This window comes from Piliocolobus tephrosceles, chromosome 4 (assembly GCF_002776525.5).
Source record: "Piliocolobus tephrosceles isolate RC106 chromosome 4, ASM277652v3, whole genome shotgun sequence".
In the NCBI taxonomy this organism is placed as follows: Eukaryota; Metazoa; Chordata; class Mammalia; order Primates; family Cercopithecidae; genus Piliocolobus; species Piliocolobus tephrosceles.
Genome location: NC_045437.1, coordinates 32,126,611 through 32,151,926, shown reverse-complemented (window position 1 = coordinate 32,151,926; position 25,316 = coordinate 32,126,611). Strand labels below are relative to the sequence as shown.

The 25,316-nt window shown below is 39.1% G+C and overlaps 1 protein-coding gene across 5 annotated transcripts in view; it reads right to left on the bottom strand.

Moving 5' to 3' along the window:
* Positions 1-25,316, bottom strand: part of NPR3 (natriuretic peptide receptor 3) — a 76,430-nt gene that overhangs the window by 28,508 nt on the left and 22,606 nt on the right. For all 5 annotated transcript variants that reach the window (XM_023216589.2, XM_026455978.1, XM_026455979.1 and 2 more), the window contains one exon: positions 22,394-22,560. In XM_023216589.2, the coding sequence (XP_023072357.1) occupies positions 22,394-22,560 (167 nt within the window). The remainder of the gene's footprint in view (positions 1-22,393; positions 22,561-25,316) is intronic.

The following is a 25,316-nucleotide window of genomic DNA, read 5'->3' as shown; positions in this document are numbered from 1 at the left end:
GATGAAGGAAGATCTACTAAGCAAACGGAAAACAAAAAAAAAGCAGGGGTTGCAATCCTAGTCTCTGATAAAACAGACTTTAAACCAACAAAGAACAAAAGAGACAAAGAAGGCCATTACATAATGGTAAAGGGATCAATTCAACAAGAAGAGCTAACTATCCTAAATATATATGCACCCAATACAGGAGCACTCAGACTCATAAAGTAAGTCCTTAGAGACTTACAAAGAGACTTAGACTCCCATACAATAATAATGGGAGACTTTAACAACTCACTGTCAACATTAGAAAGATCAACAATACAGAAAGTTAACAAGGATACCCAGGAATTGAACTCAGCTCTGCACCAAGTGGACCTAACAGACATCTACAGAACTCTCCACCCCAAATCAACAGAATATACATTCTTCTCAGCACCACATTGCACTTATTCCAAAATTGACCACATAGTTAGAAGTAAAGCCCTCCTCAGCAAATGTAAAAGAATAGAAATTATAACAAACTGTCTCTCAGACCACAGTGCAATCAAATTAGAACTCAGGATTAAGAAACTCACTCAGACATACCATGCTCATGGATAGGAAGAATTAATATCGTGAAAATGGCCATACTGGCCAAGGTAATTTGTAGATTCAATGCCATCTCCATCAAGCTACTAATGACTTTCTTCAGAGAATTGGAAAAAACTACTTTAAAGTTCATATACTTTCCATATGGAACCAAAAAAGAGCCCGCGTTGCCAAGACAATCCTAAGCCAAAAGAACAAAGCTGGAGGCATCACGCTATCTGACTTCAAACTATACTACAAGGCTACAGTAATCAAAACAGCGTGGTACTGGTACCAAAACAGAGATATAGACCAACAGAACAGAACAGAGGCCTCAGAAATAATACCACACATCTACAACCAGCTGATCTTTGACAAACCTGACAAAAACAAGAAATGGGGAAAGGATTCCCTATTTAATAAATGGTGCTGGAAAAACTGGCTAGCCATGTGTAGAAAGCTGAAACTGGATCCCTTCCTTACACCTTATACAAAAATTAATTCAAGGTGAATTAAAGACTTAAATGTTAGACCTAAAACCATAAAAACCCTATAAGAAAACCCAGGCGATACCATTTAGGACATAGTCTTGGGCAAGGACTTCATGCCTAAAACACAAAAAGCAATGGCAACAAAAGCTAAAATTGACAAATGGGATCTAATTAAACTGAAGAGCTGCTTCACAGCAAAAGAAACTACCATCAGAGTGAAAGGCAACCTACCAAATGGGAGAAAATTTTTACAATCTACTCATCTGACAAAGGGCTAATATCCAGAATCTACAAAGAACTCAAACAAATTTACAAGAAAACAAACAAACAACCCCATCAAAAAGTTGGCGAAGGATATGAACAGACACTTTTCAAAAGAAGACATTAATGCAGCCAACAGACACATGAAAAAATGCTCATCATCACTGACCATCAGAGAAATGCAAATCAAAACCACAATGAGATACCATCTCACACCAGTTAGAATGGCAATCATTAAAAAGTCAGGAAACAATGCTGGAGTGGATGTGGACAAATACGAACACTGTTGGTGGGACTGTAAACTAGTCCAACCACTGTGGAAGACAGTTTGGTGATTCCTCAAGTATCTAGAACTAGAAATACCATTTGACCCAGCCATTCCATTACTGGATATATTCCCAAAGGATTATAAATCATGCTGCTATAAAGATACATGCACATGTATGTTTATTGCAGTACTATTCACAATAGCAAAGACTTGGAACCAACCCAAATGTCTATCAATGATAGATTGGATTAAGAAAATGTGGCACATGTACACTATGGAATACTATGCAGCCATAAAAAAGGATGAGTTCATGTCCTTTGCCAGGACATGGATGAAGCTGGGAAGCATCATTCTCAGCAAACTATTGCAAGGACAGAAAACCAAACACCGCACGTTCTCACTCATAGGTGGGAATTGAACAATGAGAATACTTGGACACAGGGTGGGGAACATCACACACCGGGGCCTGTCATGGGGTGGGGGAAAGGGAGAGGGATAGCATTAGGAGATATACCTAATGTAAATGATGAGTTAATGGGTGCAGCACACCAACATGGCACATGTATACATTTGTAAGAAACCTGCACGTTGTGCACACGTACCCTAGAACTTAAAGTACAGTAAAAAAAAAAAAAGTATCACTCAGCAACTTTTTAAAAAAGAATGAACTATAAGATATGCATCACCATGCAAAGTCTCAAAAGCAGCATTAAAAAGTGAAAGAAGCTAGACACAAGAGTATAAACCACATGATTTCACTCATACAATACGTGCTGTATTAATACAAAACTGGACAAAACTAATGTGTGGTAATAGAAATAAAAATGCCTGCTTATGGAGGTGGTAATCGATTGGAAAGGGACATGAATGAACAGTATATGATCCCACAAATGTCCTATATCTTGATTGGAGTGGTGCTTACAAGGACATACACTTTCAGCAAAGTTGACCAAATTGTACAATTAAGATCTACATATTTCATTGCATACAAATTTTAACAAAATAATAAAGAACCTTATCTTTTAAACACATACTAAAATATTTACAGATGAAATCATGATGCCTTAGATCTGCCTCAAAATTTTCAGGATGTGAGAGTAGGGAAAAGGTTATAAATCAAATTAGATCAAGCTGATAATTGTAGGATCTGAGTGATGGGGTCACAGAGTTTCCCTTTACTGAGCTTTCTACTCATGTATATTTGAAATTTGCCATTTTTTAAAGTTTTGCATATTAATCAATTTCCTAAATGAACAACCTAAGCCTAGAAAATTGTAGAAGCTTTTCCACAGCCCGTACCTTTAGAACACATGAAAAACCGTTAATAACAAGGTCAACATTTATATTTTTGTCCAGTCCAGTACTGGTTTCTCATCATTTAACCAAAATAATTCTTTTTTTTAAAAAAAAAAAAAAAAAAAAAAAGACATTTGTAGATCTCAAATGTCAACCTAAAAGGATAGGGTAACACACCAATGATCAACACTCTCTTATTCCCATTTGCAATCCATCATACTGAACTGATCTAAATCATTCTGGAACCCACTTAAAAGTCTTTGGAAACTATGGAAATAATGAATTTTATATGCTTATTCGCTATCAGGAAAAATAATAATTCATTATAATTATCCTGAAAGTATCCCTTCAGTTTGAGAATTCCATTGTCTTCAAATTTCAAGAAATGCCCCATAGTCTTCACAAGGTTGGGTCATGCTATATCTTATATATTTTAAAGAGACTAATCTTTTTAGCCTATTTTATAAGAAAATTGTTTCACTCCTTTGGGCAATTAAAAGATACTCTATTTCTTTTTTGAAACCTTTAAGGCTAATATACTCTACTAATGTGGTGAGACTTATTTCTCTTAAGAAATTTACCAAAACTATACAGAGTATTCCAGATGCAGATGTATCATGATTTGGAATCATAAAGATATTCTCAATATTTTGGAAGGTAGAATGACCTGAGCCCAATAAATAGACTGGCCACCATACAAGAGAGACTCCTGGGTACATGTCTTAGGGGGATGCATTACCTCAACATTATAGGAATTCTTAACAGGCTTACAGATCACAAAATTTTACAACTGGAAGGGAATTTAGACCTCATACAGTACAACCAGTATACTGGGTACATGAGAAACTGACGCTCACAACAGTAGCCTGATTCACCCAACATCATGCAGAGGGAAGGATGGAGCTGCAACTAGAACTGAAGTCTCCTAACACCAAACAAGCACCTTCAACATCAGTGTCCATGTGTTTATCAAGCAACACACTTCCCTAAACACCTAACTTACACCCAAGGGTGGAACTCCAAGTATATCAGTCTCTTCTTTAGAAGACTTGATATGACTTCTCTAGCAAGTATAAAGAGTTCCAAGATGTTATCCGCATATCAGGAGGGATTAAAAGAAAGAAAGAAAGTTTGCCCTAGCAAACACAACTTTTAATTAACTGTCAGGAAAATATGAACCATGAGAAAAAAAAAGGTAACACTGGACATTAGATTGTTAAAGTCAGCCTTACGGTTGTTGAAAATAATTTTGTAAATTGACATAAGGCCAGAAAAAAAGGCTTAATCTCTTTAGATCCACAGCTGACAAAGCCAATTCATCATTATTTAAGGATCTGCTATAATTTTGTAAGTGCTGAGATGCAGAATTTAAAGGGAAAAAAATCATCTTAACCAGTGTTCTCAAAGAACTGAGGCATCAAAAATCTTATATGTCAAATATCACTATCATCTGATACAAGTGCCCTCCCTCACTCTCAGGGCATAATGAATACATTACGGAGGTCAGAAGTCAGCTCACATTATTCCTCTCCACCCACATTCGATTGCATTCCTGGTGAGCCACTTCAATGTCCCTGTGCATTATCCATTCATTCAACACCGTAGCCTCTTGGTTCCTTGCCTGACATTTTTTCATCTCCATTCAATTTCGTCAATTCACTTTTATGCACATACTCTCTACCAATGTCTCCCAGACTTTAATACGCAGACAGTGCCCCCTGAGGATTTTGTTCAAATGCAGATCATGATTCAGTAGGTCTGAGGAATGGGGGCCTATGATTCTTCATTTCTATAATCTCCCATGTGACGCTAATGCCACTGTCCATAGACCACACTTTGGGTAGCAAGCCCATAGACCTTATTATCACCTGAAACAGCTCGATTTTCAAAATCCTTGGAAGTCATACCTTTTACTACTATCCCCTTGCCTTCCTACATTCTTCTGTGGGCAAAATAAGCTCTTTGAACTCAGACTTTCATCTTCCTTGATTCCGCTTCTAGGCTTGGTCACAGAACTCTGAATGGAGCAGTCTCCAACAAGAAGGTGATGTAGATAGACACTGTGCTATTCAGGCAGAGGTGCCAGCGGGAAACTGGAAGAGGGGCTGTCACTCAGGAGAGAGGTTGGAGTCTGAGATAGAAGGTTCGGTGTTATCCACATAGAGGCGAACGTCCTGCTCGGGCAAGCAGATGTGTTGCCTAGAAATAGTGTTTAGGTTTAGAGAGAAAAGGGCCAAGGGAAAAAGCTTGGGAAACATCAGTATTCGTGGAGGAAGTAAAAAAGAGGCGTCACCAAAGAAGACTAAGAAGGATGCGGCAATGTAGGCGTCACCAAAGAAGACTAAGAAGGATGCAGCCAAGTTCTCTCCAAGTAGAGAACTTGGAGATGACGGTGTTTTGGCAGTCAAGGAAGGAACAAATTTCAAAAAGACAAGGATCTTTCCAAACTGCTCCTCTAAGAAATCCCTCCATTCAAGCGGGGTTATTTCACTATTCCTTAAACGTGTCTAATGCACCTCTAATTCAAAGCTTGGATTTCCTGTATTTGCCTCACTTAAGAGGTTCGTCTCTGCTCCTCTATTTTGACCCACCAGGGGCCCCTAACACAGGTGCTAAATTGTCCTCGCAGCGCGTAGGTAGTACAATACCTTACCCAGAGGAGCTCAGTGAGCGCTGGAGGGTGCGTATATGGGTTCAATCACCAACCATCTTCAGGCTTAACTATATGCGTGCTGATAGGGAGAGTCAAGTGGTTAGCAAAAATATATGTGCACTGAGAGGTCAAATAAACCACATCTGAAATCTGTTTAATCCAAAGAATTCTTGAACATACAGTTACCATAAATATATGTCACCACTGAGCGCAGAAAAGGAAAAATAACCTAAGATCGAAATGAATGTAGTATGTGTGGCAACAATGGGAAAATTGATATGTCAATCTCACACAGAACTGTTGACTAACAAAGAAATTAAATCTCTTTAAGATCTTTAAGACAGGGTAGAAACACAGCTGTCCAACACCAGTGATTTAGTAATTATCCCACATAGAGATATCTGGGTAGAAGAAATAATTAATAAAGGTCTTCAAATTCAGGCCAATAGTCATATTGTTTATTATACAAAACATAATCCTCTGTGCACCCCCCCCCACCTCCAAATCACGGTCTGTGGGGCAAGATTTTTAAAGATCTTTATAGAAGAAACAAGTTTTTTTCTCCAGAGGAGAAAAAAAAATCAGAAGATAAATACTAATCCAAACTAATTTCCTGCAGCTTGAGCTCCTTTGAAATGTTATAATCAGTAAGAGGGCTGAATCCCCAGCAATATTTTATTCCAGTTCCTCTCTGTTAACAATCGGCTGGACCCCAGAAAGGATATCACTTAAAACTGTTACTACATACACACTGCTTGCAGGGCCACAGGGAGGTTCTGCACTCGGCTGCTGGGCTGTTTTCTTTGGATACTATCAAAGTGCTTGAGCTTAAAAAAGGAAAAAAAAAAACCCTTTACAATCATTTTTCATAACTTCCAAGAGCAACTCAGTGTGGTTTACTTCATTTAACAAATTAAAGTCTCTGGCACACGAGCTGGCATGCCCTCGGGTCATTGATTATTTTAACGCCCATCAATTAATATTTATTGAACCACTACCTTGGGCTCCTCCACCACATCTACCCACATGGATAGCAGCATCAATGGAAAGACCTTATGAACCAGAACACTGCCCTAAGACTTTAAAAATCTTTGGCTGCTGTCAGCATCAAACACCAGAGTCCTTGGTTAGTACTGTGGCCAAGGAAGCTGGCAGTGGCCTGTCAGTCTCTCTTCTTCCAAGCTGGAAGGCTGACTACATGGGCATGCTTTCCTGGGTGCTGTCAAATGATCTAAAATGCAGAGTAATTTTGCTTCCGCTTTACTAGTGCAATGCAAAACTTCATGCAAGGGAGTTTCAGCTGTGAATGTGGCCATCAGGTGGTCTGACTGAAGACATGTCTCATGAGCAGGGCTCTCTTATCAAAGGAGTAAATCCTGGCATTTGAGGGACACTCTCATCTCCTGTGACTGACAGCAAAATATCACCTTTAAATTTGTTCACTTTAAGCCTTCCTTTTCCAGGTTCCTCCTTTAAATGCAATGTCCGGGTAAAGCTAATCTACTGAGCCTCTAATATAAGAGTTCCTCACCAAGTTAGAAAAAAAAAAAAAGGATGCTGAGACCCTGAGGTGCTCAGAGGCATTGAAAGGGGTAAGAAAGATAGGAAATAAAAAGGAAATCTGAGCTTTTATCCTCTACAGATTTGCCTCAGACTCCTTCAGTTACACTGACGGGTATAACTGCTGGAGCTGATACATGTTCTTTCTACAGGCTGAACTGGTCATATGTCTGTAGTCCATATTTTAAGTGATTGGACTATTCTAACAATAATTTAAATTGTGTTTCAATTGTGAAGAAGTTGGCCAAATTAACTAAAGTGCCCTTCTCCTTCATACAGGAAAATAAAGAAAATAGCATAGCATTTCAATTATGAAACATATTCCCACACTGCATTGCTATTTTAGTCACGCATATTTAAGTGTATTGTCACCATTAGCGCAAAACATCTTTCTAACTGAAATTAACTACATCACCACACATAATGGAAAAAAAACAGTGACTATCTTTCGGAAGGGCAAAATGAAGCTCATTGCTTGGAAAAGACCTTTTTCATAGGTATTGCGGCTCTTCATATTTTCAGATTGTACCACTTCAATAGTATTTTTGAAATTAATAAATCCACACCTGCCAATATGTGCCAATTGCAAGCAAATACTTATTTACAATCAAACAAAAAGCACTCTAATCAGGAGATTCCCAAGTTCTTCAAATATTCTAATTTAGCACAACTAAAGTTAATTAAATGTTAGCAGAACAAACAAGTTTCCCTTTTAGTCTAAGAAAATGGGAGGAACATATATTTTTTTAGATTTTAATACCTGTTTATTTAAATGTGTTCTGAACACCAACTGATAGTTCTTTAGCTAAAGAAAATGAATGGCTTTTTATCAGCCATTCCTCCTGCAAGACCTCAGTCCACTTGATTACATTTTCCTAATAAAACTAATCTTATTAAACATGTTGCCATGCGAACTCATTATTTTTCTGTTGTTAAAAGCCAACTTGTGGTTTACCTTTATTCTCTCAAATACAATTAGCAAAGCCCTCCAGTGCCTGAAAGGACCTTTATATATGGACAAATTATTCCCTGGCTGACTTGAAAGAAAGGGGGTGAGGGTGAAGGAGGGGAGGGGCAAGCCTCCTCCTATCCAGATGCAGCTCAGCCTTGCAGTCTCGCTGGAAGCGGGGCGAATATGGCTTCATTTTATTTTCTCCCATTAGCTTCTCCCATTAGCTTAAAATTTTTTATGTAGGAGTATACAATTCCAATTAAATGATATTGTACAAGACAAGAGGGCAGGAAGTGTCTGGCCAAGATTTTACTGATGATCCGATAACTTTTCAAATAATGTCACCTCCCATGCTGCTTCTGTGCAAAACTAGTATCAAAATCCAAGTCAGTTTTTTGTTTTTGTTTTTTGGAGACTGAGTCTCGCTCTTGTTGCCCAGGTTGGATTGCAATGGTATGCTCTTGGCTCACTGCAACCTCCACCTCCTGGATTCAAGTGATTCTCCTGCCTCAGCCTCCCAAGTAGCTGGAATTACAGGCGCCCACCACCACACCCAGCTAACTTTCGTGTATTTTTAGTAGAGACGGGGTTTTACTATGTTGGCCAGGCTGGTCTTGAACTCCCAACCTCAGGTGATCCACCCAGCTCAGTCTCCCAAAGTGCTGGGATTACAGGTGTGAGCCACCGTGCTCGGCCCCAAGTTGGTTTAAACAGCTTTAATGCTGACACTTCTTCCTCATTTAAGGAAATTAGAGCATTGTTTTCCAACATTTTAGACTTTCCAACATGTGACATCTGGACTATTCTAAACAATTACTTATCAAAACCAGTCTCTTTCAAACACCTTGGCTAGATAAACCACCTGCTCCTCAACCTCTTGTTTCATATTTGAGTGTCAGAGGGAGACCTGGAAGAGAGGGAACGCCCAAACACACATCCCACCTCCCTATCAATACTGCTGTGCATTGGTTACTACTGGGGTATTTGTTTAATTAGTTAAAGTTTCACTTCTAAATGAGGAGAAAAAACAAGCTACGGGTGGCCTGCTAACCTCAAATGGGCAAATATCCAAGGTTATAAAATCACCCCCTGCTCAGAACACCTGGTTAGAAATAAAAACAGCATTTACCAAATTCTACCCCAAAAACAAGAACAGAGGTCACATTAAGAAGTATAAAACTGAATGTGAAAGCCAAAGTATTAAGGATGCAACATTATTTTATTTAAAATGTACTTTACATGTTCTTTATAACTAACACAACTTTAATGAAACAAAACAAAACAAAATCCAATCTCTGAAATTCATTGGAGAAATTCTGACCCACTTTTAAAAACTAGGCTCTAATTTTATGTTTGCATAACTACACAACTGTATCTTTGCAAACACATATTGGACACACAACATTGCAATTACTTAATTTGTGTATACAACAATAGGTTTTGCATTGAGAAACAGTTATACACCGTAGAATGGTGACAGTTTAGAGCTGAAGAAAAGCTGGCCCTTTGTATTTTAAAGCTTGAGTAGTGAAAATTTCCAAGAGATGTTTCTGATGTAGTGTTACAAGCAGCAGAATACTTAATTGTAAAAATTCTCCTCAGATGGAGGGTGAGAAGTGGTGACTGTGATTATTGGGACTCTGATTTGTCAGTAAGGGCTCAGTAAATTCCATACCCAGATAACAATGAAACTCAGTCTCTAAATTAAGACTATTAGAAAAACACTGTTTGCCTGCATGTAATAACAAAATCCTGAGAATGGGAAGGCCCCTTGTGGTGGGGGTCCGAATCTCTGGCTGCACAACAGAGGAAGCACCAGAAAGATGAGGGAGCTAGCCAAGGGCTTTCTCGGCCCAAGTCCACTGCTGTTGGCCACAGTCAGGACCCTGCCCTCCCTCCTTTGGCACTAGAAGGATGCTGTCTGCAACAAGGATGACTACAGGGTGGATTCATTTCAGAATCTCTAAGGTACGATGGAAGGTAACTGGGGCCCTTTCAACAAGTTTATATCCTCAAATATTTTTCACCTTTTTTCTGTCTTATTTTACAACAAAAGAGTTCTAACAGATTCTAGAAAGCATATAAAATTGCTACATTACACTGTGATAAACTACAAATAACCTGCCAGGACACAAATATCTCCAATTATTTTTATGTAAATATCCCTTTTCTTCACCTTAAAATTGAATCAGCTCAATTTTTTAAAATCTACGTAGAAACCTAAAAAGTCTCCTTACACTGGGAACAGGATCCCTAGATGATGTTCCTGTCCATGTACAAAAGACTCATTTTTAAAAGCTGACAAAGAGCTATGTTAAAGAAAACAGCTCCAGACATAAAGTAAAATCAGCAGTCTTCATACACCAAGATGACAAACCCGCAGGAGACCACCCTTTTTGTTGTTACCTGGCAAAGCAATTGCTATGCATTATTGTTCATGTGTTTTGCTTGTCTGTAGTTGTTTTTAAAGAATCACAGAAGTCAGGTATGTCCACAAGGGTAAAAGAATGTACTGAGCTAGTAAATGAAGAAAAGCGGGTCCTTAGAAGGAAACTATAGAAACTATAATCAAATAGGAATTTCTAAAGGAGCTAGGGCATTTCGGACCAAAACATGTGTTCACTCATTCCCTCAAACACATCCTGTCTCTCTTACCCCTGCTTTGGTAAGATTATTCCCCACCCCACCTCCACCCCACAAAAAATGGCACCACCATCTTTGAACACTTGCATGGTACTGAGAATCAACAATACAGAAGAGACTTCAGGTAAATCACAGCCATATAAACACAGATTCCTTCTAAAATCCCCACCAAAATGAAATAAATAAATGTTTTAAGGCATAAACCTACAAGTCTAAAGAGTACAGAAAGGAAATAGCAGATAAGAAATATCAACAAGCTGGGCACAGGGGCTCACGCCTATAATCCCAGCACTGTGGGAGGCCGAGGTGGGTGGATCACCTGAGGTTGGGAGTTCAAGACAAGCCTGACCAACATGGTGAAACCCTGTCTCTACTAAAAATACAAAAATTAGTCATGCATGCTAGATGGCGTCCATAGTCCCAGCTACATGGGAGGCTGAAGCAGGAGAATTGCTGAATCTGGGAGGCAGAGGTTGCAGTGAGCTGAGATCGCACCACTGCACTCCAGCCTGGGTGACAGAGCAAGACTCCATCGCAAAAAAAAAAAAAAAAAAAGAAAAGAAAAGAAATATCAACAAAATTTTGGAAGTTGGGAAAAGTAACTGACTCAATAGAATTGAAAAACTACAACCAAAGTGTACGCAGGAGGGTGGCAGGGAACTCCAACAAGAAGCAAAGCCATTCCAGTTCAGAGGCTCTAGAACTGGAGTCACTGCTACCTCTGGAGGTGGAGGATGCAGTGGCACTGAAAATAGCAAGACTAGTTGAAAGTCTGTATAGGAGCTCTCATAATTATTTTTATGTAACTATTCCATTTTTGAACCTTAAATTGAGTCGGATCTCCTCCCTAACCTTATACAGAGAAGAAAGTGCCCCATCCCATTTAGGCAAAAGGCATTAGTTTTATTGTCTGAAGATGTTGAAGCAAAGAAGATCTGAACAGGAAGGTACCAGGCACAACTGAAGACTGGATGAAGCATAAAACTGAAAATTGGGTTTAAGTAATAAGTCTGCTGTCCTAAAGGTAAGACTCTCACTCCCTGGGCCCCCAGAATATAGGGCAGCCTTATGACCCTCAAGAAGGAATTTGGAGGAGAATTTTGTAGTAAAACTGACCAACCTAAGATAAGTAACTAACTTCCAGATATTCATATTTGGGATAATCCTTTGAATAACAAGCTTGATACATTATTACCCTATAGTAAAGTTCACCACTATAACAAGTTCCACTCATACACATAGAGTTTTCCAGGAAAGCTCCATAGTGGTTCACCCTTAAATATAAACAGAGAGCTAAGGATTACCAAAAGTTTAAGAAAGGTTTATAAGAGAAAGAGATCAAAATTAATAGAAAAAAATGAACTTGAAAGGCATACACTATGCAGAAAGTAAAAGAAAATTTTTTCAAAACACTTATCTCTTTTTTTCTTCTGATTTAGTTCTCAGAGGAAAAAACCTTATCTCAACAAATGTAATATACCTGCAATTGTAAGAAGCACCTTTTTTTCTAAGTTGCCCTTAGAAAGAAAAAATTCTACTTATTAAATTATGACAGTCCACCAATTATAAAATGAATCTCAACTTTGGATAAGTTAAAATATTTTTTAAATTGTATTCTACAACTGATGAAAGCATGCACTCAGAAAGATAAACTACTGTATACAAGAAACAAGTCAAGGTGCTATCTTTTAAAAGGAGGGTGCACAGAAAACAAGAGAGAGCTCTTGAAAATTAAAAATATGACAGCAAAATTTAAAAATTCAATAAATAAGCTGGAAGGTAAAGTTGAGTCAATTTCTCAGAAAGTAAAAGAAAAAAAAAGAGTTGGAAAATAGGAGAGAAAATTAGAGAATCAAATGAGAAGAGCCAACATTCCATTTTAAAGTTCCAGAAAAGGCAAGCAAAAAGTGCTTATAACAAGGATGTAAAAATGCTCATATTATTGTGAAATTTCAGAAAACCAGTGAATCCAGTTGTCTGCCTATTTCATTCCCCTCCAATTCATTCCCCTCCCTTCATCTGCTTTGATGTGCCCTATATCATCAAATATAAAATATTTGATTATGAAAATATTCATATTTTCATATGATATGATATGAAAATAACTCCTGCAGGTCCCTTTCCCTGTCAGCTGACATCTAGTTGGTTCAGCCAAGAAGAAGCACTTCTTTCTGGTCCTACCAGAAAGAAGAAAAAAGCCAGGATATTTCTCCCACTTTCCCTTTGCCTTGGGCAGCATCTTTAGAAGAAGCTGCATTTACTCTATCCTTTTATCTCCCAACGGCAACCCTAACTTTGGAGTCTTGGGAAAACTATCTCTTCCTTGGTCCTTCCAGCTCTACAGGTGGTAATGGCTTTCTGCTGTTGCTAATCTCTGGCTTGTCTTATTCCTCCATTTGGTATCTCAGCTCTTTCTTCACCTTAAAGGTAATTCCTCATATTAAATCCTTGTTGAATCACCTGGCATAGGCTCTATTTTCCTGACTAGATCCTTACTGATACAATCAACAATAAAGAGAAAATACTAAAAGCTTCTAGAGCTGGAGAAAAAGAAAGCATGAAAAAGATAAATAATCAGAATGGTAACACTAACAGCCACAAAACAGTAGAGTAACAGCATCAAAATTTTGAGGGAAATTAATATTCAAAGAAAATTTTATACCCAGCTAAACTGTCAATTAAATGTAAGACTAAAACAAAATGTTTTCTGATACTTAAAGTCTCAAAAGATTTTCCTTCCAGGCATGATGGCTCATACCTGTAATCCTAGAACTTTGGGAGGCCAAGGTGGGAGGATTGCTTGAGCCCAGGAATTCGAGACCGGCTCAGGCAACATGATGAAACCCTGTCTCTACTAAAAATACAAAAATTAACCGGGCATGGAAGCACATGTATAGTCCTAGCTACACAGAAGGTTGAGGTGTGAGGATCTATTAAGTGCCGGAGGTGGAGGTTGCAGTGAGCTGAGATGGCACCACTGCACTCCAGTCTGGGTGACCGAGTGAGACCCTATCTCAAAAAAAAACAAATTTTTTTTGATGCATGCCTCCTTTCTTCTTCAAAAATAAGGGGAAATTTAAGAAAGAAGGAGATATGATACCCAAGAAAAGAGATATAATATAAGAGAGAACTGTAGGACATTTCCAGGTGGTATTGGAGAAATAAATTATTCTAGATTAGAGTAGGACGATAAAGGATTTAAAAAATTAACATTATCTAAAATGTTTGGCTGAGAGAGTGAAAATGAAACAGTAGGAACTACACAGACACAGAAACAAATAAAAAACTAAGGCAATTAGTAAGGTCAGAGAAAACAAAAAGCTATACTGGAAAGGGTATGTAATTATAGAATACTATATGGTTCTACTATAAGTATTTATATGGTCATAATAATAAAAGTTCTGATTTTTTTAGCTTTTCTTCACATTTTATTTTATGAATGTATTTTTAACCAGAAACTATGTTATAAAATATTGGGAAGGTAGAAGGAAAAGAAAGAACTGGCAAAGAAAGAGTACATAAAAGAGCTAGCTAAATCTTTTTCCACTTTAGGAAGTCAAGAGATATATCAAAATTTTTACTATCAAAAACAGCAATATAAATAATCAATTTTAGAAATATGGAGAGAAACAGCAGAAAAACAGATAAAACATTAATGATGATTGTCTCTAGGGAATTGGGAGTTAGAAGTGGAGAAGGGCAGAAAAGAAGATTCACGTTTACCTATAACTCTTTAGTACTATGAATGTATTTTTAATTCATTGTGGGCTTTTCTTCAATTCATTATATTGGGCCCTTTCAATCTAGAAAGTTGTGTATTATTTTGACTTAAACAACAACAATATGAGGGAAGGAGTGTGAACTTCACCCAAAGACAGAACCAACTTTTAAAGGGCCAGGCAGCCAATGGGTCTCAAAAGTGCCAAACACAATCAGGAGAATGGGTCAAGCCCAAAGTGGAATTTACAGGCCAGAAAAGCCAAGACTGAGAGGAAAATGTGTCTCCAACACTGACTCAGTCTAACATGGGAAATAGTAGCAGGGACAAATTTAAGTCTACTCTTAAAAGCATAATGTAAAAACACTGGGAATCGAAAAGACTGAACTGTCTCCCTGGTACAGAATGAATCAATGAGTATGTCTTTCATCTCAGAAATAAAACTAATGGCTTTTATCATGTAAGATAAGGTAGCAGTTGAGCATTCAGGTCTTTCTTTAGTTTCTTCCAAGGGAGTGATTTTTCAGTGCAACCTGACATACACAATGTTGTAGTGCCCTATCCATGTGAATAAACACGGCTCAAGACAGTAACTGAGTGAATAGAATATTGACAAGCCATGGTCTAGTTCAATGACTTTCTACTTTTTGCTACACTGACCCCCATTAAGAATCAGATGATGGGTGCTGACCCTTTTCTCCAAAAGTATACACATGTGCACTTACACACAACATTTTGTACATAATTATAAAGAACTAACACACCCTAGGTCAAGAAATCCTCATCCACCTAACGAGCTCATGAAAACATGAATGAATTTGAAAGGTATCTCTTACTAAAGAGCAAAATGAACTCATTGTTTAATTTTGATTCTCTAGAAACATGGATATTTTCACATATGTGCCACATTCGATCTGCTACAAAATAAACTGTCCAGACTCCTGTGATTATCACCAGCGTGTCAGAGTGCTTTACACTAAGGTATATGTTGTTTTTTTCTGCATGCTGGCATAGGAATGCAGCTCTCGTGGGCCCCCAGAGCTCAAAGCCATGGATATTTATATACCTGCTCAAGTATTTTTAGAGGGTGAGGATCCCACCCCAGACGGGACCACTCATTTTCCAGGATCAGGCTCACATCCATACTTCTGGAGCACTCAGTAAACAGCATCTGATGATCAAAGGAATGATGGTTTACACTTCAGAAAAAAATAGGAAAACTAGGTCACTGAGGATGAAGAGGAGATGAAGTCCTAGCCAGACTTTGCCAAGTGTCTGAAAGAGGAGAGAGAAACCAGTATCTTACATGTGCGTATTTGGGCAGGTGGGGTGCAGGGAAAGGAAGGAAATACTTCAGGCTGTGTTGCTGCCAGGCTCACTTGCAAAGCCTGAGACACATAATCTTCAGGTCATGGGTTTGCCCCCTTATGGGGTACATTGTTGTTAAAAGGGTCAGACTGATGTAGTGGAAAAAGAAAGTCACTGACCCAGGCAGGAGTCAAGAGATGCAACTAATCTTGGCTTGGCCACCACACAGTGCATTCTAAAACCAAATACCAGTGCTCTGGAATTGGAACTGTTCGTGGGCAGAGGCCAACCACCACCATTAAGATGCCCTTGAGTGAGGGCCACTGCACGTATGGGCAACCCAATAGAAACCACCAGAGAAGGCCAGGCAGGTACTTGGCAAAAACTTGTCTGAGTCATACTTAGAGCCCCACTGACACTTGAGAACCTCTGCAGTAGGGCTTTACTTCTCACTTTAGATTTCAGGTGACCTCCAGATGGTCCTCAGAACCGCCACTGTGAAACCCCATTACTATCCCCACACTATCTCCCATGGTATAAGAGAAACTGAATACTTGGCTTTGTGTACCCAATAAGGTCTAAGCATAGGACTCCACCACCAGCCAACATCACTGTACTGACTGCAATATGCCAGTTACATTTGGAAAGGCCACCCCACCTTTCTCAGCCTCGGTTTCCGCCACTGTAGAGGAAGTGGGTTTGATTTTATGTCCTTTCTATTCAATAATAACAAAAATAATAACCATAATAACAATAATAATAGGTACTTTGGCCACTTCCTATGTGCCATGTACACAGTAAGAGAATGCAAGAGTGGGCAGAAACAAGAGTAGTTCTTGCTTTCGAAGAGTTTACAGTAGAAGAGACAAAGAGTAATCAGAAAATCCCATACATCAGTGTGTAATTACAACCCAAGGGGTGTGCTGTGATGGCAAGGAACCAAGCACCATGACATAGTCTGGGGTGTCAGGAAGACTGTCCTGAGGAAGTGGTGTTTGAGTTACAATCTGAAGGATGAGTAAGAGTACTGCATGCAGTAGGCACACAAGAGTGTCATATAGATCAGCCTGGCATACAAGAAACAAAAGTAAGAAAAATGATAGCTACCATTCGATGAATGCTTACCATGTATTAATCATGGTTAGTATTCATCATTGGCAAGCACCAATGAATGCTTACCATCCAATGAATGCCTGGCATTGTGGTGAATATTATATTATTTTTATATAATTCTTGAGTTATTTGAACAACTTTGTCAGTTAAAAATTGTGCTTCCCATTTGATAGCCAGTAAACTAATGAACTATGTCTCAGAAAGATGCCCAAGATAAGAATTGTAAGAGGCAGCCAGGTCTATGAAATCCCAAACCTGCATATTTAACCACTGGGCTGCACTGCCTCCAGTGGTGGCCACTGGGCCTCATTAAAACATGATGCAGGCCAGGCGAGAGGGCTCATGCCTGTAATCCCAGCACTTTGGGAGGCTGAGGGGGGCAGATCACAAGGTCAAGAGATCAAGACCATATAGACCACCATAGTGAAACCCCATCTCTACTAAAAATACAAAAGTAGCTGGGTCCCCGCAATCTCAACTACTTGGGAGGCTGAGGCAGGAGAATCGCTTGAACCCAGGAGGCAAAGGTTGCAGTGAGCCGGGATTGTGCCCCTGCATTCCAGCCTGGCGACAGAGTGTGATTCTGTCTCAAAAAAAACAAACAAAAAACAATGCATCAGAATGGAATAGATTTCCCCTTGATTCACTAGTAAAAAGACAAATGCTTTTTTTAAAATATTATATTACCCATAGGAATAGTGGGGACACTATCATAAGATACATGGACTAATGACTAGACAATTGTAATATATGCAACACTTACAGCCCCAGTGATAGACTAGCCCTAAACAACCGTATTTTCTGTCACACCACTTACATGTACCACCCAAGCTGAGGGAAACTAGAGTGAACACTGGACTCAGGGAAGCTAATTTACAGGCTGCTAATAGCATTTGAGACAACCTGGCCTGAAAATCTTCAGCTAGGCAGGCATGTGTAGGTTCAACCATAAGTATATTCTCCAAAATGTGAACTGGGAAATAGAACAACTCAGTCTTGAGGTTGAGATGGTCCTAGGTTATTCTAGGAGTGCATAAATGGTTACAACCAGAAACATCTACTAATGCAACTCACATTGCAACTTTATAACAGAATAAAGAAACACTGAGTATCACAATATGTGTAAGAATACACATTTGATAAAATTCATACACTCAAATCTACACAGAATAAAATTGCATAGAACTTAATACATACACACATACACACACACACACACACACACACACAAAGAGTATAGGTAAAACTGGGAAATCTGAGCATAATAATTGCATTGTATCCGTGTCAATATCCTAGTTGTGATCTTATAATTTTCCAAAGTGTTACCATTGCAGGAAACTGGGAAATGTATACAAGGAATCTCTCTGTATTGCATCTTAAAACTGCATATAAATGTGCAATTATCTCTACTAAAAAGTCAATTAAAAAGAGAGAGGGCAAGAGATGGATAGAGGAGAGAAGAGATCAATTTTACCAAAACAAAATGGCATTAATCCATCAAAATTTGGTAAGTTAAAAATATGGAACATTAATTTTACTAAAACCATCATTGCTACTCTATTCTCCCAATGCTTTCATATAGTCTGTAAATATTTTAAAGTTTCAAATTTTTCATTTTCAGAAGATCATAACCTTTTTAAGGATGCTGACAACATGGTAATATGATGAATGCAATACTAACATACATGAAATAGAGTCAGTGGTATCATATGACATGTAACACCTAAAGTAAAAAACCTATGTCCAAAGATTTTCCTTAACCTACATTATACAAACCTTGATGCTTGATGTGCTCTTTTTGTTTCAGTTATCGTATTACAAGGAATCATTTTGCCAAAGAAAAAAACTTCACTAACAAGAGAGAAAAGGGAATTGCCAATCTAATAAAGAGTGTCCCCCAAACTCCACAGCAAACATCATGCTTAAGTGGTGATGTGAGCAGATATGAATTCTGTCATATGCTCTTTACATTCTTTACATTAAAGTTAGGATGCCCACTATCACTGCTTATATTTAACATGTATTGGGATCCCACCCAAGGCCATTTGAAGTTTTAATTTCATTAATTATACTTAATTTTAATTCAATATACTTACTACTTGAATTAAGTATACACACTCTTAATTATACTCTTAAAAAATTACTTTATTTACTTATCTTTTTAGAGATGAGGTCTTGATATGTTACCCAGTCTGGGCTCAAACTCCTGGACTCAAGTGATCCTCCCACCTCAGCTTCCCAAGTACCTGGGAATACAGGCATGTGCCCAGCTTCTTAAGTACTTTCAATTAAACATACTTAAAAGTAGAAGAATTTAAAAGAAACAAAACTGCCACTATTCCTAGATTATGTGATTCTTTGGAAATGCATGGTAAATTTTAGAACAAATGAGAGTCCACCAAAGTCACTGAATTCGAGATGGATGGCAGAGAACGAAGAGCTCACGATGGGTATCATCAACTGGAGTTCTAAGAAAGCAGATGAGACAACTCATTAGCACAAGTAAGAGAAGCAAAAAGACTGAGTCTAGAGAGAAGACCCCAGACTCCTACAGGCTCTCCCACCACATTAGATCAAGGACTAGTCTCTGGGAACCCAGCCACACCAGGTGCTGGCTCTTTGGCTCCCATAGTTCCTTCCCATGATACTTACCAGGACCACCTGTCTAACCTAACTTGATAAACATCTGCAGCTGGTGTTTACAAGAGCCCGACTCAGCCAGGCATGGTGGTGTGCACCTGTAATCCCACCTGCTCCAGAGTCTAAGGCAGGAGGATCACTTGAGCCCAGGAACAGCCAGAGCAACACAGGGAGGCCTCATCTCAAAAAAAAAAAAAAAAAAAAAAAAAAAGGCCCCATTAAAACCTACATACATACAAAAGATGGACACATCTTCAGAACTAAAAAAAGTTATTATAGTTAGCTCTAACTTCTACTTAAAATTCTAATTTTTATTTATTTATAAAGTCAGTTTTAACAGTCCCACTATCAGAGGGAAGCAGTCTGGTAATCTAGGGCTGCAAATAATCTCTACAGTGCTCTTATTAGGTTTGGAATGTTCTATAAATCTTTGTGGTAGGTATACCTTTCCAGTGAGATTTTGCTTAGACTACCATTAAAATAAGATGTAATATTATGAACACAGAATAACAGATAACCAAGAAGAATTACCCAGTAGTGGGATGCCAGCTTTTTCTTTGAGACAAGGTCTTACTCTGCCACGCAGGCTGGAGCGCAGTGGTGCAATCACGGCTCACTGCAGCAGCCTCGACCTCCCTGGGTTCTGGTGATCCTCCTACCTCAGCTTCCCAAGTAGCTGGGACTACAAGTGCATGCCACCATGCCTGGCTGATTTTTGTATTTTTTGTAGAGATGAGGTTTCACCATATTGCCCAAGCTGGTGTTCAACACCTGAGCTCAAACAATCACCTGCCTCTGGCTCCCAAAGTGCTGGGATGACAGACATCAGCCACTGTTCCTGGCTGGGATGCCAACTTTTGCCCAATGAGAGGAAACCAGACAACATGGCACCATTGTTGAGTTTTTAAACCATAAAATTAATATGAACCTAATAAAGTAAAATAATATACAGTGGCATATGTAAAAGAGTTTGATGTTTTCAATAACGACCCAGCCTACATTTGGCAGCACTACTGAAGGAAGTTCAGTACCTTTTGTGTTCTTTCTTATTTCTGAGACAAAGGAGTTGGATGATGACAGCACTACATTATGCTTCCTTAAGCGTAGGCTCTGTTGCAGAAACCCTACTTCTTTCATAATTCAGAACACGCTGTCCAATATGGTAGCCACTAGTCATGTGTGGCTATGTCATGTGGAGCACTTGAACAAGGGCTTCACACACTGTAAGTGTAAAATCACACTGGATTTCCAAGACGTAGTACAAGAAATACATTAAAATCTCATTAAAAATTTTTAATTGATTAAATGTTGACATATTATGTTTATATTGTGTTAATTGGAATATATTATTAAAATTAATTTTGCCTGTTTTTTTTCACTCTTTCAAATGTGTCAACTAGAAAATTTAAAATTATATATGTGGCTCACTTTTTTGGCTCACATTGTATAACTACCAGACAGCACTGATTTAAAAAGTCAAAAGATATTTTAAATGATGTGAGTATAGTATATGCAACATTTAAAACATTAATAAATATGTTTATAAGACCCTTTGTATGCCATTTGATAACAAATTCCTATAAAGACAGGTATAATCTTGAAACAGTGGTACAAAAGAGGTACCATTTATTTCGTTCTAACTTTCTGACAGGGATAGTGCTAAATGCTTCAGGTAAATAATCCGAAATCCTCCAGCAGGAAAAAGTAATTTGAATCGGGGAAATGAAGCAATTTTTCCAAGATCACACAGCTCAGAAGGGCTAGATCTAGACTCTGAAGGCAGCTCTGAGGCCAATGCCAGTACTCTGTGGTACTTCAAGTAGAGAAACTAGGAGAAACCCTGTTTGGAAGTGGCCATCTCTTATGAAGTTGATCATTATCCACTTTGAGCAGGGACTATCCAGGCCGTATGCCTATCATTAAGAATGTGCTCCTAATTAGCTGGCATGATGGTGTGCACCTGTGGTCCCAGCTACTCAGGAGGCCGAACAGGGAGGATCGCTTTAGCCCAGGAGTTTGAGGCTGCAGTGAGCCATGATCGCGCCACTGCACTCCAGCCTGGGAGACAGAGCGAAATGTTGACTCAAAACAAAAGAAGAGGAGGAAGAAGGTGCTCCTTTTCAGTTTTGGATGCTGTAGAGTGATTCGTTTTGAAGACCAGCACACTACTCAAATAGTCCAAGGTGCCCACCGCTCATCCTGCTCTAAGGAAGGATTTACAGGAGTGGCGTGTTGGCCATGCAGCAAAGCATGTCAGAGGCAGTCAAAACAATGATGCCAAATGAGGTGTGGTCAGCTGCCTGCAGTGCCAGCTCTTAGATGAGTCCCTCTGCTTAATCCTCAGTCTGAACTAAGGTTCTGACTCTTGTCCACTCCTGAAATGCACTAGTAACAACAGCACTAATGGAATATGAAGCCCTGCAATATGTGAGTAGGAAGCAACTTCCAGCAGAAAGAGGCAACCACACCATCCACAAGCAGACTAGCCAGAACGCTAAGCCAGGCTGCCAAAACAAAGTGTCTCCTAAAACCCCAAATCCCCAATGCCACCAAGCTTTGGAAAAATGAGGCATGCAAACCTTTGGCACTCCTTCATCCTTCTTCTCCCCCAAAACCCTCTTAGTCAAATACGTGATGGAAGTCTACAGACATTCTACCCAGCACCACCACAAGTGCCCACGAAAAAGCAATTGTCCTTCCTGCAGCAGCTGAAAAAGTATAAGTGAAGGGTGAGATGATAGTGAGTATATTTGGGAGGGAAGGAGGAAAACCACCCAGAAAGAAAAAAATAACACACACACACACAGAAGGCAACAGTGAAATTCAGACCTGAACCTAGGAATTTCTGAATGGCTCAGAATGGGACACTCTGTCATCTCTGATTTAACTAGAAGACTGTTTTCAGGATGCTGAAGGCCTAGGTTCATAATCAGGCACTTACGTAATCCTCCATATTGAGCCCCTGTTTCTCAACCGAACTTTTCACCTCCATGGAAAACTTCTCAAACTCAGGTTTCACTGTCCTCAGTAGAGTGACCGTCTGGAGGGACGAGTATGCTTGCTTAGCTTCAAAGTCGTGTTTGTCTCCTCTCTTCCACGAGCCATCTCCTAGGAAAGAAATAAAAATATTTGCAATTCCAAGCCAGCCACCAAAAAGAGGCCATTCTGCCTTTACAACTGCGATGTGCCCCCCCGCATGTTACTTTTGGCAACCAGGAAGAGAAGTATTGTCATAGCTCTGCCCTTAGGTATGATGCGATGTCAAGACCATTAAAGGAGAAGAAGGCCCTTTGCACATGTGTTCCTTTGAAATGTGAGCAAGAAAGAAGAGTACTGCTGAGGTAATTGCCTTGTAATAACCATGTAACTGCAATTTTCAGCCCTACCCCACCCCCAAAATTGCAGCACTATAAAAGAAAGAATTCAGTTTTTATTCCTTGCCATTCGCACTTCTTTTTTAATACCTACGATCAAATGTGCAGGTGAATCAAGTGGCTAGTGTGGCATAATAAACCTGATGTTATGTGTGGGTGGGATGGCAGGTCACAGCGACGCACGACAATGGATATGCACAACTATTAGACAGTTAGTGATGTTACTCGTAAGTGGAAGCTGAACAATGAGAACACATGGACACAGGGAGGGGAACATCACACTCCAGGGCCTGTCAGGGGGTGGGGGGCTGGGGGAGGGATAGCATTAGGAGAAATACCTAATGTAGATGATGGGTTGATGTGTGCAGCAAACAACCATGGCACGTGTATACCAATGTAACAAACCTGCATGTTCCGTACATATATCCCAGAACTTAAAGTATAATTTTAAAAAAAGAAAGTTAGTGCTGTTAAAAAAAGTTTGAGATTATTGATATTTCTTGAATCTTTTCAGGGTGAACAGTAGCTTAGGTGAACTCAAAGATTCATGTCTCTCCAGTGCTAGCAACATCATAGAAATTATTTATTAGACAATGTCCATTAGTGCATTAGTGGTAATGAGATAAAAATTGCTAACATTTATTAAGTACATATATAATAATTGCTAACATTTATTAAGTATATATATAATAATAATTAACATTGCTAATATTTATTAAGCACATATGTAATAATAAAATAAATAATAACATAATAAAAATAAAATAAAATAATAATAATAAAAGCTCTATTTGTTGAGCACTTTATATGCATAAAAACAATTACTCCTCACAAGACTGTGATATGGGTATTATGATCCTCTCTATTTTACAGATAAGGAAACTGATGTGGTGAGAAGCTGGGTATCCCCGTCTTTCACAGGTCTCTCTTTTACAAAAGCAAAAAATTACGTGAGTAAGAATAATTACTTTTCTCTTCGTTATTTTATTTTCAAGAAAACATGTGGCTTACAGGGCCCCAAAAGGCAAGGTGGACCTCTAACTTTTGACAATAAGCTATTTTTCTATGAACTATTATTATGATTCCTGGTGATCTGTGAAAATACAAGGAACTCCACCTGCTGGAGTCCAGCGCCAGCCCCCTCATCCTTGGCAGAGGCCTCGAACCCAACAGCTAAGCCGTGAGAATGTCTCTGGGATATACGGCCAGGACTTTGTGGCACTCACTCTACTCTTCCTGAAGAAGTTTAACAAAGACTTGGTGGCTTTGGAATTTCTATGACAGTGTGAATCAGACAAACATGTATGAACTATACAAGGTCCTGAGACTGGCAGAGTGAGCATTGTAAATACAGTCTCCACCACATTCAATGAGAGGCTGAGGGTGTGACATGTAAACAACTGAAGTTATTACAGGTAGGACCATAGCTTACTACGGAGGGGTACAAGAAACAACACAGAGGAGAGACGAAGAGGCAATGGGCTCTAACCTGGGGGAAGGCTGCATGTGAGGAAGAGGCATTAGAAAGGTCCTAACTGTGTGAACAGGATTTTAATAGGAGGGGAGGAGGGTGGAAGGCATGCTTGGCTGAGCCTACATCACAGCACAGGCAAAGGTGCAAATGTGCCTGACAGCCAGGAGGCAGCTGGGCACTTAGTCTAGAGCCCGAGAAAAGGCAGAGACAAAGAAAATGTTTGCAGAGGCATCTGTATAATCATAATCCTAATAATAGCAACCATTTATTAATTGCTTACATGTGCCAGGGAGCTGTTAAAAGATAAATAAGACACAGCTGAGGACAGAATTTATTAGGAACTAAATCTGTGCTCATTGAGCACAAGATTAAATTTCAGGCCACTGAGCAAAACTTGACAAAGTCTTCCTCCTCTCCCATGAAACCTCCCAGACACTGAGGAGGGAACAGTGTGAGCAGAGTCAGAGTCATACCCATGCTCGGGCCAGTGAGCCATCAAGCAGGCAAAACCAGCTGGATGCTCAATCATCAAGATACAGCATGGCCTTTGTTAAGAGGCCAAGTCCACTGCCAGGAAGACCCGAAATTCTAAGAATGCTCAGGACATTTGTCCAATGGAGGAGCCCATTGCTTGCAGGCATGCAATAAATAGTTATTGATTCATTTTTAATTGACTCAAAGTATCAAGACTCAGTAGAGGTAATGTCTCAAGCAAAGAGGGTACGAGTTTCAGCTCTGGAAAAAAAGTTTCCTCCAGGGGTCTAAGAAGGGAAATGCCTAACTCTACAGACTTGTATGCTATGTAATTAGAAAATACACATAGAACTAGAAACTGCAACTATCTCAGGGAACCAAATGGACAAAAACTTTTTTTAATTTGCAAAGAAGCAAAATCCAGTATAATAAATCTGTCTACCACAATCTAAAAGGTAATGGCTTTGGAATTTTGTTTTCCTTTTTTTTTGTTTCTTTTCTTTTTTTCCTTTTTTTTTTCTTTTCTTTTTTCCTTTTTTTCT